Raw genomic sequence first — 16,347 nt, 5'->3', positions numbered from 1 at the left:
TTTTTGAGACAGGCTCTCACTATGCAGTTCAGGCTGGCCTTGAACTCACTTCATAGCCCAGGGTGGTCTCAAACTCACAAGGATCCTCCTACCTCAGCCTCCTCAGTGCTGGGATTACAGGTGTGTGCCACCACACCCAGCAAGGGGGATTAATGACTGTGTATCTTTTACTGTAATAAACTTTTTAAAACCTAAATATTTACCCTATATGTGATCACCTTTTATATATTTGAGCAGTAGTATAATAAAGGATATAATACTAAATAGCTCACACATAGGCACATGAGAGATGTATAAAATTTGAAAATGTTTAAATTTTTTTAAAATTAATGTACATTTTGTGTAGTTACTTTGTTCTTCTTGCTGTTTATTTTTGCTGTTTTTTTTTAAAGGCATAAGTGCCACCTCTGAGGATATTCCCAATAAGATCGAAGACTTGAGATCTGAGTGCAGCTCTGATTTTGGGGGTAAAGATTCTGTCACTAGTCCAGATATGGATGAAATAACTCATGGTAAGAAGAGGAAATAAGAATGGCTTTTTAATATGTTTACATCTGCTGGGGATTTAGCTCAGTGGTACAGCACTTGCCTGGCAAGTATGAGGTCCTGCATTTGATTCCCAATACCAAAAATAAATAAATAAATATGTTCATGTCCATGATTGAAACTGAGGCTTTTTTTGAGACAGAGTCTCTCTGTGTAGTTCAGGCTGGTCTTCAACTCACTGTGCCTTACACAGTCATGCAGTTGGAAAAAGGATATATTCTTTTTTTCAGTGCTGAGGATCAAACCCCAGGACCTTGCAGTGCTTGCCCCTGAGCTACACTCCCAACATGGCATGGTCTATCAAGTTACTGTAGAAAACTAAGGCTAATTATTTTTTGATAATCTACCAAGTCTTCACAAATGGGGGTTTCTTTTTGTTTTGGCTTTTTTGAGACAGGGTCTCATGTGTAGCCCAGGCTGGCCTTGAACTCACAGTGATCCTCCTGCCTGAGCCTCCCAAGTGCTGGGATTACAGGCGTGCACTACACTGGCCAGATTTTATTTATGCACTAACATGAAAAAACCATACTGCAACACTTTCAGCACAGAAGCAGATACAAGAGTCTGACTGTGTTTCTTAAACCATGTATTAAAGAATTTGCAAATGTTAAACAGGGCCACTGTGCATTATTTTTAGTTTTGGAAAATAAAGTTATTTCTCATCTAGAAAGCTTACCACCATTTAATGGGTCTATTTAAATGAACTAATATTTAAGCTGCTTTTTCAGTTTTAATTTCTAATATGGTAAATATCAGTAGATAATCAAAAGCTTTTACATCAGTAATTTTTAAGGATATGAAAGAGTTCTGAGATCTGAATTTTGAGAATCAGTGAGTCTGTGGTGTCTGCATTAACCATAATGGCTTTGGCCATGAGAAATAATAAGCATGTCTGGACTGACACATAGCTCAGTAGTTGAATGCTTGCCTTACATGTGTGAAGCCTTGAATTTGATCCCCAGCGCCACACACAGCACGTATGCACGCACGCGTATACACACACGCACGCACGCGTATACACACACGCGCGCGCGCGAAGGAAAGAGAGTAATAGGCATGTAGATGCTAGACCTCTTAAATATAATGAAAATCCATACGTGAAGATAAAAACGTGAAATAAAACTGTTGACAAGCATTAGATGACCTGACCACCCCCTCCCCCGCCCTCCCACATGTGCTCTGGCTGAGTTCTGGCTTAGTCTCACAGCTTGCCCTCCTGTTCCAGGTGCCCATCAGCTGACTTCCCCTCCTTCTCAGTCAGAGTCTCTGCTCGCTATGTTTGATCCACTGTCTTCGCATGAAGGTAAACTAGTGAAATAGAAGAGGAAAACCAGATCCTTTGTTAATGCATTTGTGAAATGGTGTTTTGGCTACAAAGCTTTCTTTATGTGTTGCAGGGGCTTCTGCAGTGGTAAGGCCAAAGGTTCACTATTCCAGACCATCACATCCACCTCCAGACCCTCCAATCCTGGAAGGAGCAGTGGGAGGAAATGAGGCCAGGTTGCCCAACTTCGGTTCTCATGTTTTAACTCCAGCTGAAATGGAAGCGTTCAGGCAAAGGCATTCTTACCCTGAGAGACTGGTTCGCAGCAGGAGCTCTGATATAGTGTCTTCTGTCCGGCGACCCATGAGTGACCCCAGTTGGAACCGACGTCCAGGGACTGAAGAGCGAGAACTCCCTCCGGCTGCAGCCATTGGTGCTACTTCTTTGGTGGCTGCACCTCACTCATCATCTTCATCTCCTAGCAAAGACTCCTCAAGAGGAGAGGTATGGGACCCAGGCCGTGTAGAATTTGCTTAGTGTTGTATCTGCCACATTCTCTGGATGTCAGAAATAAACATGCACTATGTAAATACAGGATTAATTATGGACTATAGTCGTGACTGAAGGTGATCTGTCAGTCTGGTGTGTCCACCGCCATAAGCATTAGGAAACTTTTGTTTTGTAATAACAGTATTTTGCATATAGATGACACTTTTTTTTTTTGGTCTTTCTGAGACTGGGTCTCACTATGCAGTTCAGGATGGCCTCGAACTCACAGTGATCCTCCTGCCTCAGCCTCCCAGGTGTTGGGATTATAGGTGTGTGCCACCATGCCCTGCTGTATGACACTTTTTAAAATTTACCTCCAGGTAGCCAGGCATAGTGGCACACACCTATAATCCCAGCACTGTGGAGGCCGAGGCAGGCTGAGGCAGGAGGATTGTTGGCAGTTCAAGGCCAGCCTCGGCAGTTCAAGGCCAGCCTCAGCTATATAGTGAGACCCTGTCTCAAAAAAAAAAAAAAAAAAACTCTAAGCAATTTTTTGTTTAACTGACACCCCATCTGTGTTATGTCCCATCCATACACACTATACCACACTCCACTGCTGCCAGCACTGGAGATTGAATTTAGTGCTTTTTGCATTGAGCTGTATCCCCAGCCCTTTAATTTTTAAATTTATTTATTTTGAGATGGTTGTTGACCAGTCACTAAGTTGCCCAGGCTGGGTTCAAACTTGGGTCCTACTGCTCTCTGAGTACTGGCTTTACAGGTTTAGGCCAGTACACCCAGCTTTATCTGCATTTAAAACTCACATCTGTCTCTCTGAGATGGTTAGAGGAGGTATGATTTTTTTATTTTGAAACAGTCATAAAGTTAACAGGAAAGTTGGAAGTGTAATAGAAAAACACTTACCCATTTGAGCATAAGTTGCCAACCTGATGCTGTCTCCCTCACCTCTGAAAAATTAGTGTGAACTTTCTACAAGACAGTACCTTTTCCCAGCCTTCTTTAGAAATCCATCAACATCAGGAAAGGAGAGTGGTACATCAGTACCTTCTAATTCTAACCCTGTTTGTGTGTGCACAGTTGTCTATAACAGTTCAGTTTCTGGTGAAAGGACCTCACACAGAATCACATACTGTTTTCACTCGTCATGTCTTCTTAGTCTCTTTCAGTCCAGGACCATTCTTCAGTTTTTCCTTGACTTTTGTGACCTTGACGCTCTAGAATGTGTCCTTCAGTTTGGGTTTGTTGATTTCCTGTGGTTAGATTTAGGTTATTCTTCTTTGGTGGGATTTTTCATTAATATGACACTGTTCTATTCATTGAGTCCTACCAGGTACCACAGCTTTAATTTGTTTCATTACTGTGGTGTTGATGAATGAATGAATGTAGTATCTGCCAGGCTTCACCACTGGAAAGTTACTCTTTGCCCCTTTATTAGCAAGTATTTTTAGTAACACTTATTAATGTAGGGAGGTGCTTTGAAAATATATAACTGTCTGGTTCTTCCTCCAGTTTTGAAATATACCTTGTTACTTATTCTGTCTGTGGTCTCCTAGTTTTCTCTTTTAGTCAAGTGCTTAGTTACTCTGGTTTGATGTGAAGCTCAGTTGTCTCTGATCTGGCCAGCGGGAGCACTATCAAGCTGGCTTCTGGTTCTTTAGACATGTCTCTACGCTTCATTGAACATCTCTCTGCTTCTTGGCACAAGATGTTATAAGCTTATATCATACTTTGTCTGCTCTAGTCCTAGAATCAGACATTTCTCGAAGGAGCCCTGGCTCCTTTTAGTGAGCAATAGTTTTTAGAAATTGAGATGAATCAGTGCTCATTACTGTAGGTGTGTTGTTCTTGGGACCTCTCAGTGGACAGAGCTCAGGAGTATGTGCATGTGTGGGTGTGTATACATTTATCTGTGTGTTCATTTCGATGTCTTGCTTTCTCAATAGGTAGAGAAAACTACGGGCTCACTGATGTATTCAGTTGCAGTCTAGGAACAAGAGTTTGTTTTGTCTTTCCCCCTTTCCATACTTGTGATTCTCTCCTCCAACAGTGAGAACCTTGCTTTAAGTGTTTTTCATGTATGTACTCACCCAGTTAGTTGACCTGTACAGAATCAGTTTCCCAGCCGTACTGCTACCTGTCATTGGCACAGAGGCCTATACTTGGAGTCTAATTGTCTCTTCACATGGGTATTCCTAGAAAAGGTATTTTTAATCCCAGTCTTGTAGATGAAAAAGTTAAATTTTAAGAGATTTTTTTTAACATCATAGGTTAAAAAAGGAGTTACAGTCCCTTTTCTTTGGCCTGATGGAGTTGATAATAACTGTACTGTAATCATGTTCAGAACCTTTGCTGTCGGCAGGTCTGGGTTTGAATCTCAGTTGTGCCACATATAGGCTACATAGTTTGGGGAAGATGGGGAGATAACTTCGATTAACTTGGTATTTCTTATCTCTGAAAAGAGCTTAATAATAAGACCTACCTCCTAAGGCTACTGTAAAGATTAAATGAAATACATATATATCTTTATGCTCAGCACTTGGCACACAGTTTTATTATGAATACTACTGCTGCTATCTGTACTCTAGAATTTATTTGTACTACATTTATCCCATGTTTATGTGTGTTTTGTTTTGTTTCGTTTGTGCTATGAATTGAACCCAGAGCCTCGCACATGCTAAGCACATGACTTTACCATTGAGCTACATCTCCATCCCCTCCATAAATGTTTTTGAGTTCTCCCTCTATACCAGGATTTGTGTTAAGCTTTTGGTTTACCAGCAGTAATGAGATGCAGTCTGATGCTTGACGGCAAATAGGACTGGTGCAAATAGGACTGGATAAATGTAGTACAAATAAATTCTAGAGTACAGATAGCAGCAGCAGTATTCATAATAAAACTGTGTGCCAAGTGCTGAGCATAAAGATATATATGTATTTCATTTAATCTTTACAGTAGCCTTAGGAGGTAGGTCTTATTATTAAGCTCTTTTCAGAGATAAGAAATACCAAGTTTCACAGACTTAATGAAACCCTTTTCATATAATTTATATTGCTTCTCAACTCCAAATAAAGCATCCAACTTTTTCTACAGACTGAAGATCGTAAAGATAGCGATGATGAGAAATCAGACAGGAACAGACCTTGGTGGAGAAAACGTTTTGTTTCAGCCATGCCTAAAGGTAATTTTATAAAATTTTGGAATGCCGTATTAGCAAGAAGCAGCAAAGCCCCACAATCTCTTTCAAAGAGCCAATATCTCAACTCCTTTGTGAGGCTCCTGGCTGTGGTTTCTACTGTTTTTAGAGTGTAGAAAATGGTTTCACTCTGAAGAATGCTAAGGCAGAGTTTTAGAAATGTTCTTATTCTTTGCAGGAAGTAGTAGCAGTTCAAAAACGGAAGTCGTCATACTAGTCACTGTCGTTTAAGTATCATACACCATTCAAGTTAAACATACAGTACTTTTGACACATGTATTACTGTTAATTATTGTAGGAAAATGGGATGCTGTTGGTAATTTAACATTGAAAATTCATCACTCGTGGAATAAACTTAAGCTTTTTATGTCTATGTTCATTGTACATGTTTACACCCTAAGGATTAGTGTTTATTTGGGGAGATGTATAAAACTGCTTGCTCTTTTGGTGAATAGCCTGGTATCATTTGAGTTGGTGAAAACCTCTCTGTCTGAGAGATCATCCAAAAGCTAGGGACCTCTTTTACAGGCCTCCCACAGCGCTGCGGCACTGAGGGACTGAGGAGAGCTGCTTGCCTGCCATACTCAAGCCTACATGATAGGGAGAAGAGAATGAGGCAGAACTTTTTTGTTTCTTAGTATTAAAACAGGGTCTTGCTACGTAGATCAGACTGGCCTTGAATTCGTGATCCTTGAGGCAGGAGTTTTGAACGTGCTGTTTTTGAGGAGTAGAGGTGGTAGTTTTGATTTGGTCCCAGTGAATCCCTGTGAAGTCATTCATTCTTCCCATGGCAGATGACTGCAGAGCAGATTGTGAAAGTTTCTTTAAGAACCTTTCAATGCTATTTTAAGAAAAATTATCAGTCAGCACTTGGGATTTCTTAGCTTTAAAATTTTTCAGCCTTCTTTCACTTAGAAATGTTGGCACACCAGTTAACTTCCAAGTAGTGCAGTATGTTATATATCACACTACTGACTTTATTTAATTTCCAGCTCCTATACCATTTAGAAAGAAAGAAAAACAAGAAAAAGACAAAGATGATCTGGGGCCTGACAGATTCTCAACACTCACAGGTTTGTAGACCCATGGACTTCCTGGCTCCTTCATTCCCAGAGCACATATTTCATAACACTTTTTCTTGGGTACCATAAGTGTTGCCTTTTTAGAAGAGTGTGTCTGTGTGTGTACAGTGGGGAGTATGTTCTTCATAGCTCTGTGGCTTCCACGTGGTGGCCACAGTGACTCTCAGTATGCCCTTCCTGCTGACTGTCACCACCATCATCATCCTCATTATCATAACTTCCGTTTATGATGAGGCCCTGCCTCTGAGCCTCTAGGCAAACGCTACAACTCGCCGGCTAGCGGGATGATGACACAGTGCCTGTGGGAGAGTGTGGTAACGGTTTTAGTGCTGTGCATGCCATTTCTTTGGATCATTGATTGAACAGTTTTCTCTAACACTGACCATAGAATTCAAATTTATTTTCACCTATAGTTTTTGTTTATTCAGGATCACAACGAAATCATTTTACCTGATTATTTTCTTTTTTTCATGATAAAGTGTTCAAACAATGTCATAAATGCCAATCATTACAATAAAAGTTTTATAAACTTTACTAATTTCTTACAGCTTGAACCATTGTAACATTGCTGCCTGACCCAAGGAAAATACAGCCAGGGATTAGGTTCTCACTATAGGGGTTAGTTCTTCCCTTGCGACATTATGAACAAGCACCTTAGAAGGAAAGAATTTGAGAGGTGGTGTTAATAACCCAACCTTTGATAGCTGCATATTGATGGCTAACTGCTATAGTGCTATTAGAGGGAAGTTCTCACTTCTTTTCTTCATATTTTGGTTTTTAAAGTATCCTGCTAGGTTGAAATAAATGTTTTTAATTAAAAACGGGTTACATTTCAAATGAATATTCTTCCCAAAGAGTTCAGCGTGGTGAAGGCAACATCCTATTTTAATGCATATTTGTACCGTCTAGCTGTTTATATTTAGGTGTATCTCCATGTTTCAGCACATGCATTCCTGCTCTGTTTGATGTGGTGACTTCCCTGGAGTAAAGGCTTTTAAACAGCAGAGATGTGTATAAGGCTGCACTTCTGCTAAGAGCAACCTAGTTTGCCCTGATAATTCAGTCAGCAAATACTTGTTGAATATCTGACTACGCCAGGCACTGTGCTAAGTGTTGTCGGTACTAATTCAAATCACACATGACCTGCATTTGTCAGGACTTTCCAGTCTGGTTGGAGAAGAGTTGGAAACACATTGTATCTTTGGCAGGGTATTTATGTTCCTTTCGTGTTTCTTGTTCCTGCTGTTAGATGAGCACCAGCATATACAAACTCTAGGTGACATGTCTTTGTACTTACAATGAACAATTTTGGAGAAATTATAAATCATTGAGTTACTCTAGGTGAAATATCTTTGTACTTACAATGAACAATTTTGGAGAAATTATAAATTATTGAGTCTTTGGGCAATGAGCAATATGGTCTTGATTTTTGAAGCTGAATAGTTTTTTAATAAAGTAATTTATTTTCTTTGGGTATGGTTCAAGCAGTTAAGCGTCTCTACTGGTGCAGAAATATATACTCAGTTTTAATTAATAATCCACTGAAAGTTATCACTAAATTACTGTAAAAGGTTATGAAAGGACATTTCTTAACAGTCTGGCCGAAATCCCACCACCCCAACTATTATGTTTTTCATGTTTTCTCTCAGTCTTTTTCTATGTTTGTATATGGTATAGATTTTATGACTGAATTAGATGGTGTATGTAACTTTGTATTCTTTTTGTTTCGTTTTGTTTTTGAGTGGTACTGGAGATTAAACCAAGGGTCTGGTGCATGCTAGGCAAGCACTATACCACTGAGGTATACACCCCAAGCCATTTTGATTTTATTTTGAGACAGATTCTTGTTAAGTTGTCCAGGCTGGCCTCAAAGTTGCAATCCTCTTGCCTCAGCCTCTCAAGTAGGTGGGATTTTAAGTGTGTGCCACCACACCTAGCACTTTGTATTCTTCTATTACCATGTGTCATTTTATAAACCTCTCCCAATTTCTACTAGACTTAGTTGGCTTTTAAATCATTTTTATTGCCCATACTTTGGTTCTACTACAGGGTAAATTTACTATTGGATATTCAAATTGTTTCCCATTTTTTTCCTATGATAACAGTTCACAGTTTTGTATATATAGCAGTTTTGTTTTAATTATTTTTCTGGGATAAATTATGAATGATGTCAATTGAAATTGTTAATACATAGTATTATGGTTCACCATGTTTAGCCAAATTATATTGTCCCTTTTTTACAGCCCTCATTAGCACTCAGAATCTGTAATCAAAAAAGTACTTCCCCTCCAAAATAAGATCCTGTAATGATAAAGGTTTTTATCTGTTAACATTTGGAAAAAGGTCAGTTTGTATTAGGAATCTCTTATCATTAATTCAAGTATTGTTTTAGCAAAAATCTTAAATTACTTGGAAGTCTTCTCCTGGTGTATTTAAATATAATTTTATAGAGACATGAATGCCAAATACCTTTTTTGTGAAAACAAAAAAAGAGCCTGTGAGCATACTGCTTCACTTCTCTCTGCCTTGATTTGCTCTGCTATAAAATGGGTTAATAGTATCTCTCTATAAGGTTGTTTGATGATTGAGATAGTCCATATAAGATGCTTAGCACAGTTCCTGGCATGTGGTAGATGCTCAATAAATTTTGGTGTGATTTTAGCATGTTTTAAAGAATGAGGTTCTACCAGATGTAGACTCATTAGTAACTTTTAGCCTAGCTGTATGCCAGAAGTTTGTACTTTCCTAGGCAGCTATTTTGTCCTGTAAGTCTACTGCATTTCTCTGCTTTGACAACCCAGTTAAAGTAATGACTACTATTGTAGATGCCAAGATAACTTTTTTGTTTGTTTTGGCTTTTTTTGAGACAGGGTGTTGCTATATAGTTCAGGCTGGCCTTGAACTCACTATGTAGCCCAGGCTCGGCTCGAAATCACCGCAGTCCTCCTGCCTCAGCCTTCCCAGTGCTGAGATTGCAGGCAAGTGCTCCTGGCCAGGATAACATTTTTGATGTGTTGATTCTGTTAGTGGGATAATAGTCCTGTCAGTAAACAGAGCTGCACTGTGGTTATGGTAGCCTTTTCTCTTTGCACCCCACCTCCCATTTCAGCACCCACCAGAAGGCTAGATTCTCTAGGAGTGCTTCTGACCTTTTGGCCCTTGCGTGCACAGAGGCACTCTGTCCTGGCAGCTGCGTGTCATAGTGAGATCTAGTAAGACAGAATGAGCATCTGCAGCTTTCAGATGTTGTATAGAGAAGGATTTATGAAGAAAGGCATTTTTTTCATCAGAGAAGGGCTTAAGTCTAAGTTTGAATAGTTCTTTTTTCTCCTTCAGCATGGAGATGTCTGATTAAATGAAGTCTGCATATAAAAATGCTTTGTTGGAAGTTCTGTTGGCATGAATTGCTAATAACAGTGACTTGAGTGTAAGCCTTTAGAAACCTGCCATCCATTCAGTCTGCACTGAACTCTGACACTGTTATGCAAAATTCTGGTGATGATGAGAAGGTGGAGCAACTCCTCCTAATTTTCTGCTTTGACAAAACTTGTAGACCTAGACGCGGGATGTGTAGGCAGCTGCATGGTGCCTCTTAACATTGAGATATGTGCTCTTTTTAAGTCTCACCTCCTAATCTGCCTTCGGGATTATGCTACTGGTGTCATACTAACATCAGGGTTGGCACGTAGCCACGGAGCTGATTCTCTCTTTTCTTTCCCCTGCAGATGATCCCAGCCCTAGGGTCAGTGCACAAGCTCAGGTCGCTGAGGATATTCTGGACAAATACCGGAATGCCATTAAAAGGACCAGCCCCAGTGAAGGAGCAATGGCAAACTATGAAAGTGCAGGTGATTACCATGCTAAAAGATTTGCGGGGGCAAGGAGATAGCTCAGCAGCACAGTGCCTTGTTTGGAAAGCTCAGGGTCCTGAGTTCAGTTCTTGGTACCAAGAAAAAAAAGATTTTAATAGTGATTTTTTAAGTATAGTGATAAAGATAATCTGAATTTAAGTAGTCTTTAAAAAGAAATAATAGCTAGGAGAATCAGTATATTATTTCAGAATTATAAACTTTGTAACCAAATTAGATTAAATTGATGTCTCGCCCACTAAGTCCAGGCACTCCCAGATATTCTGGTGCTGTACAGCTGTCATCTTGTGAGTCTGGAGTGCACCAACAAGAATTGTGCACTTCTGTCCTCAGAATTATAATTTCATCTCATTATATACTCTAGACATAGCAGAAGCAAGAGACTGTTAGGACAGGTTGTCCATTGTTGTTTGATACTTAGTATTTTTTTCATTTGATTTGGTTTTTTTTAGACGGAGTCTTGCTATGTAGTTCAGGCTGGCTTTTGAGCCCACTTGTAGCTCAGGCTGACCTTGAACTCCTGGCGATTGGCCTGCCTCAGCCTCCTGATTGCTGGGATTACAGGCATGAGCCACCACCCCTGGCTTGGTACTTAGTTTTAAAGGATCATATTTACCTTATAGTGGAATATTGAATAGCTACCAGAAGACTGTGGTACAGTCCTCAAGGTTAACTAAAGGGAAATAGAAGTCCATAAAAGCAGTAGTGTGCTGGGTAAACTTTTACCTGTGTGTACAAAGCATATTCTGGAAGAATCTTCAGCAAACAGGTAACAGAAGTTTGGCTCTAAGGGAGGTGAGAGGAGAGGAGCTTCTACACAAAGTTAAAAAATAATAAGATGAAAGTTTATATACAGTCAGTGTAGACTTATCTGGTCATTAACATTTGGCCACATTTTCTATTTTTTTGAAGCATTTGAAATTGTTTTCTAAGAATAAGGGTACTTTCCTATATAAACACAGTGTCTTTATTACATTGAGGAACTTTTTGTTTCTTTTGATTGTACACATGTGTATATTACCTTTTCTTAATTAATGAAAAATGTAACAGCTCTGAGAACCACAGACCTGGCCTTGGCTGCGTTTGTATGATTCATTCTTCTGTGCGGGTGGGAGGACTGTGGTGAGGAGAATCAGGAGACTCATCTCCTTGGTCCACCTAAGCCATTGGGCATTCATGGGATTTAGATGTGTCCGGGTGCATTCAGGGTGGTGTCACTGTAGATCCCACAGGATTTAGAGCAAGGGATTTTCTGACTGGGCGGGAGGCTATGTCTGTAAAATGACAAGATTGTGCAAAGTGATTTTTGAGGTCTCTTTTAGTTCTGTGGTTCAGTGATTCTAATGATGGAATATTAACTTTACTCACTGTTTGGGGTTAGGATTGGGACTAGTATCAGCATCTGCTCGCTCCCTCTGTTTTTGTTTTTTTTGTGTGTCTTTTTGAGACGGAGTCTCGCTATGCAGTTCAGGCTGGCCTTGAGCTCACTTTGTAGCCCAGGCTGGTCTTGAACTTGAAATGATCCTTCTGCCTCAGCCTCCTGAGTGCTAGGATTACAGGCATGCACCACCACACCCAGCTAGCATCTTCTGTCTTGATACATTGTCATTGCTATGGATAACTTGGTTAAATGTTTGAAGTTTGTTTTCTTTCTCTATATTTTCTCCCAAAGAACTCTTAATGCGGAACAGTGCTAACTTGTAGTTGAGTTTCTCTGAATACCGGAATATTCCAAATTAACCTGGTTATCCTTTTCTTGGTGGATGGGTTTTGTTCAGAAGTCCTGGGTGATGGTGAAAGTGCACATGATTCTCCTCGTGATGAAACGCTACAGAACATCTCAGCTGATGATCTCCCAGACTCTGCGAGCCAAGCAGCCCATCCTCAGGATTCAGCTTTCTCTTACAGGTATTTCTTTTAAAGACTTTTGAGTTTGAACTTTTCATTACCATTGCAGTCACAGTTCACTAAGTCACTTAATAAGTACATAAAACATACAGATAACAAAATGCTATCTACTAGGAACACTTGCTTCACTTGTGGATCTCATTTATCAGTGGCATTAATGCAGGGATTTAAAAACCTCACTTGCCCACAGGATTCACATAACTGGCTTAAGTGAAACAAGTTGCAGTGCCCCTGCCTGTGCAAAGCCACCCGCTACCAACTGGGGAGGATGCAGGTGTTCAGGAATCATTCTGCACTGGGATCAGCACAGAGTGACTCAGTCATCGGATGTCCCAGTAGACTTCCTGGAGCCCTCTTTTTTTTTTTTTTCCATTATTTAGAGAATACTTTATTAGTTTCTGTAATCAAACCCATATAGATAAGACCTTACATATTTAATACAGTGTGTTACCCTTGTACAAATGGGAAAAATTAAGTTTAACATTTCTAGACTAATACACCTGTTGCCAACTCATGCCAACTCAACTGGGATAACTTTTTCCAAAGTTGACAGCACAGAGTTTCCAAAAATTCAAATTATATGTGTGTGTGTGTGTATTTATATAAAAAGACCAATAATAGCAGCATGTTGTGCATCAGTAACAGCAACAGCTTTACCATGTTCTGCAGTCATCTGAACAGAATTATAGACATCCAGCACACTGCATTTAAAAAAACAAGAGGAAGAAAGAAAAGAAAAATACTCAGAAAACAGCAAAGTTCTGTTACTGTTGTGGTACCTGGACCATTTTTTTTTATTAGCTTCTTAATCATCATCTGGAAGGAAAACATTCTAGAGTGTCATCATTGAAAACAGCTCTGATAAAGCATAGTCGCTATTATGTATCATAAAGCACGTACAAGATATTTTATATTCACAGGTATGATACAGTACTGTCCTACATCTGTAATACTAAAGGATAAATTAATAAGGCATTATTTCAGACTTCATTCTACTTTTGCAACAGAGGGCCTGTTGTAGTCAGGGTTCACAAGGGAAACAGTACAGGACACATAATTTATGGAATTATTTTAGAATAGTCACTCAGAGTCATATACAAAAAGAGTGCAGAATAGCTGGGCGTGGTGGCACACATCTGTAATCCCAGCACTCAGGAGGTTGGGGCAGGAGGATTGTTGAACGTTTGAGACCAGCCTGGGCTACAGAGTGAGCTCAAGGCCAGCCTGAACTGCAAAGTGAGACCCTGTCTCAGACAAAACAAAAAACAAAAACAAAACAATAACAAAAAAAAGCAGGAAATCTGTCCATACACTAAAGAATCAAAGAATCCAGCTAAGGATCTGGATCCCACAGTAATGTCTAGCATGAGTCCACCTGAAGATCTAGAGCCCATAACAATCCCTCCCCCACCGCCATGAGTCCAGCTGGAGGCCAAGAGCCCACAACAATGTCTCATGCAGGCCTGTTTCACGGATCTGCGCTAGGAAGGCCCAAAGGTCAGTGGTGGGAGCTAGAAAGTCTGTGCCAGTGGAATGAAGGATCTGTGACAGCAGGCTGAGGGATCTGCACTGGAGCCAGGAAGCAATGCTCAAAGTAAGAACCAAAGCTCCCCTGAAAAGTACCACAGCCATCTTCAGCGACAGCAAGGTCCCGAGCTCCTCTGACGATGAGATAACTTGAGTCTGTATCAGGAAAGCCAGGGCAACAAGCTTCTCCAGGAGATTGAACAGTGCACCATCAGGACCAGAGCTCCCCCAAAGTGAACCATACCTGTTCTAAGTGACAGCAAGGTCCCGAGCTCCTCCAATGATGTGACTAGCCAAGTTCATCAGGAAAGCCAGCATGACAGACTTCTCCAGGAAACCCAACAGCTCTCTACAGGTTTTAAACTTCTTCCTCTCCAGTTATGCCTCTTATGCTGCCAGCAATAATCCTCAGGTGGGCCTTCCACCCACCAGCACGCTGGTTCAGTTCACCTGGGTGTTACAGGTTGACCACCAGTTGTCAATCCAGCACAAAGCCCAAAGGATGATAAGACACAGCTCTATAAAGAAATGCACTTTCTTAGAACTTGCTTTCATTAATGGCACAGATTAAGTACTCACTCTCTTCATGAACATCAGCTAAAACCATTTTTTTAAAACCTGGGGTAAAAAACAAAAAACAAAAAACAAAAAAACAGAAAATAAATAAAAGGTTACATACGAAGGTGACTGAGTGAAGACAAGCAAGGCTCAGCTTAACTAGTATTTTATCAAATCTGTCATGTTTGAACCGTAAGAGCTCCATTGAAGAAAGGAAATGCCAAGTGGTAGTGCTTCAACGCTTTGGACCACAGCCAAAACACTGCATCATTTCAAAGGAAGTAGTAGGCAGATACCACTCATTTGGGTATGTCCAAGGATGCTGATATCAGTATTTAATCATGGGCTCACTGATCCAGGAAAGAGATCAGTTACTATTGTACTTTGATTTTGTTCAGCCCAATCGCCATGTTACAAAAATAGTAAGATGCCATAGAAAAAAATAAGGCTCTTCTATCCAGCACCAGTTATCTGCAGTTCTTCACCTGTAAGCCTACAAACACTATAACCATACCCAAAGAACATAAGGGAACAAAGAAACCATATCTGATGTATTAGTAGGGACCTTTGCATTGTTCAGGCTGAACTATTCCTCTGTGGTGTTATTTTCCTCCTATTTCTGGTGTTACTTTTAACCATAGAGAGTTTAAGATCTGAATTCTGTGTACTGCCTCATGGAGCCCTCTTTTTGTCATCCTCTCTGTTCCATGGATAGACCTCAGTTTCAGAAAGAAAATGACTTCAGGATCAGGAAATGTTGCCTTTGTTTGACAAGAAACCTCTGCTTCCCAGACAAGGAGCACGTACTTTAAAGCCCCGATTAAAGCAAGTCACGATGTGCTCATTATTCAGATCCATATTGACGTCCTCCAGTTATTTCAAAGCAAACTCTAAAGAGCATATCATTTTATTTATAAATATTTTGAAATTGTATGGTTTTTTTCAACAGTACAATTAGGGGAAGAGTAGGCAACATAATTTTTATTTTCAGCTACATTTTATTTTCCTAAATTAATCAAGGGACTTTACCATTATGTACATCATGAGATTTTTGATATTCAGTGAATATTATATTTAATCAGCTTGATTTCTAGATTACCCATTTTATAGGAAGAAATCCAATAGGGAAAGACTCAGCTAGCCATGCAGTGGATGGGTGATAGCCTGTAGAGGAGGCACGCTCTCTGGCCTTTTTCGAAGGTGCTCACTTACCTTTCTCTTGATGGCCAATTTGGACATCCTGCTCCATGTCCACAGGGCCGGAAAGGACTGCAGGCTGCACTGCTGTGGAGGGTGGCCCCTACCATAGGAGAGCTTTGCCTCCGGGTGGCAGTAGGTGCTTCAGCAGTTGGAAGTTAAAAGGAATCCGGTTTCAGCTCCACATGAAAAGCTTCCAAGTGGTAGAGCAATAGAAAGAGCTTTTTGGCAGGGACAAGTTTGTCCTATGGCAGGACCAGCATTTCTCAAGAGATACAGTAAAAGGTGTTCTCAGTTTAGGTGCTGGGTGCCACAGATGATTTCTGTGTGCCCCCTACCCTGGCATATGTTCTGTCCTCGTTTTCTTCCATGCCTGTTGGAGATCTCAGCGTACGATGGGAGGTCAGAAAGGACTTGATTCTGGCGGCTGTAAAGAGTGGTTCCTTGCCTCACAGCACCTTGTTCTCCAAGTAGTTAGAAGCCTGTTGTTTAAGTGAGGTGTCGGTAAGTTAAAAATTGTCTTCTTTTAAATGATCATCTGAGACATTTGAGTTGTGAGGTAGCATATTAATCTATATCGTAAATATTCATAAAATAAGGCCACTTCTGACTGCTGTAGCTCAGTGGTAGAGCACATGCTTACCATGCATGATGCCTTGGGTTTGATCCCCAGCACCACACACACACATACA

General features: G+C 40.3%; 1 protein-coding gene across 6 annotated transcripts in view; it reads left to right on the top strand.

Moving 5' to 3' along the window:
- Gapvd1 (GTPase activating protein and VPS9 domains 1) overlaps positions 1-16,347 on the top strand; it is a 99,103-nt gene that overhangs the window by 71,251 nt on the left and 11,505 nt on the right. For 4 of the 6 annotated variants that reach the window (XM_013513177.1, XM_013513176.1, XM_005382462.2 and 1 more), the window contains 7 exons: positions 393-512; positions 1,772-1,849; positions 1,944-2,314; positions 5,412-5,499; positions 6,507-6,587; positions 10,322-10,444; positions 12,244-12,373. In XM_013513177.1, coding sequence (XP_013368631.1) covers positions 393-512; positions 1,772-1,849; positions 1,944-2,314; positions 5,412-5,499; positions 6,507-6,587; positions 10,322-10,444; positions 12,244-12,373 — 991 coding nt within the window. The remainder of the gene's footprint in view (positions 1-392; positions 513-1,771; positions 1,850-1,943; positions 2,315-5,411; positions 5,500-6,506; positions 6,588-10,321; positions 10,445-12,243; positions 12,374-16,347) is intronic. The other 2 variants (XM_013513178.1, XM_005382465.2) reach the window with 2 other exon arrangements.

Source organism: Chinchilla lanigera, unplaced genomic scaffold, assembly GCF_000276665.1.
Source record: "Chinchilla lanigera isolate Chin_1 unplaced genomic scaffold, ChiLan1.0 scaffold00018, whole genome shotgun sequence".
NCBI lineage: Eukaryota > Metazoa > Chordata > Mammalia > Rodentia > Chinchillidae > Chinchilla > Chinchilla lanigera.
Note: the sequence above shows the minus strand (reverse complement) of the source record. Positions and strands in the feature narration are given on the sequence as shown.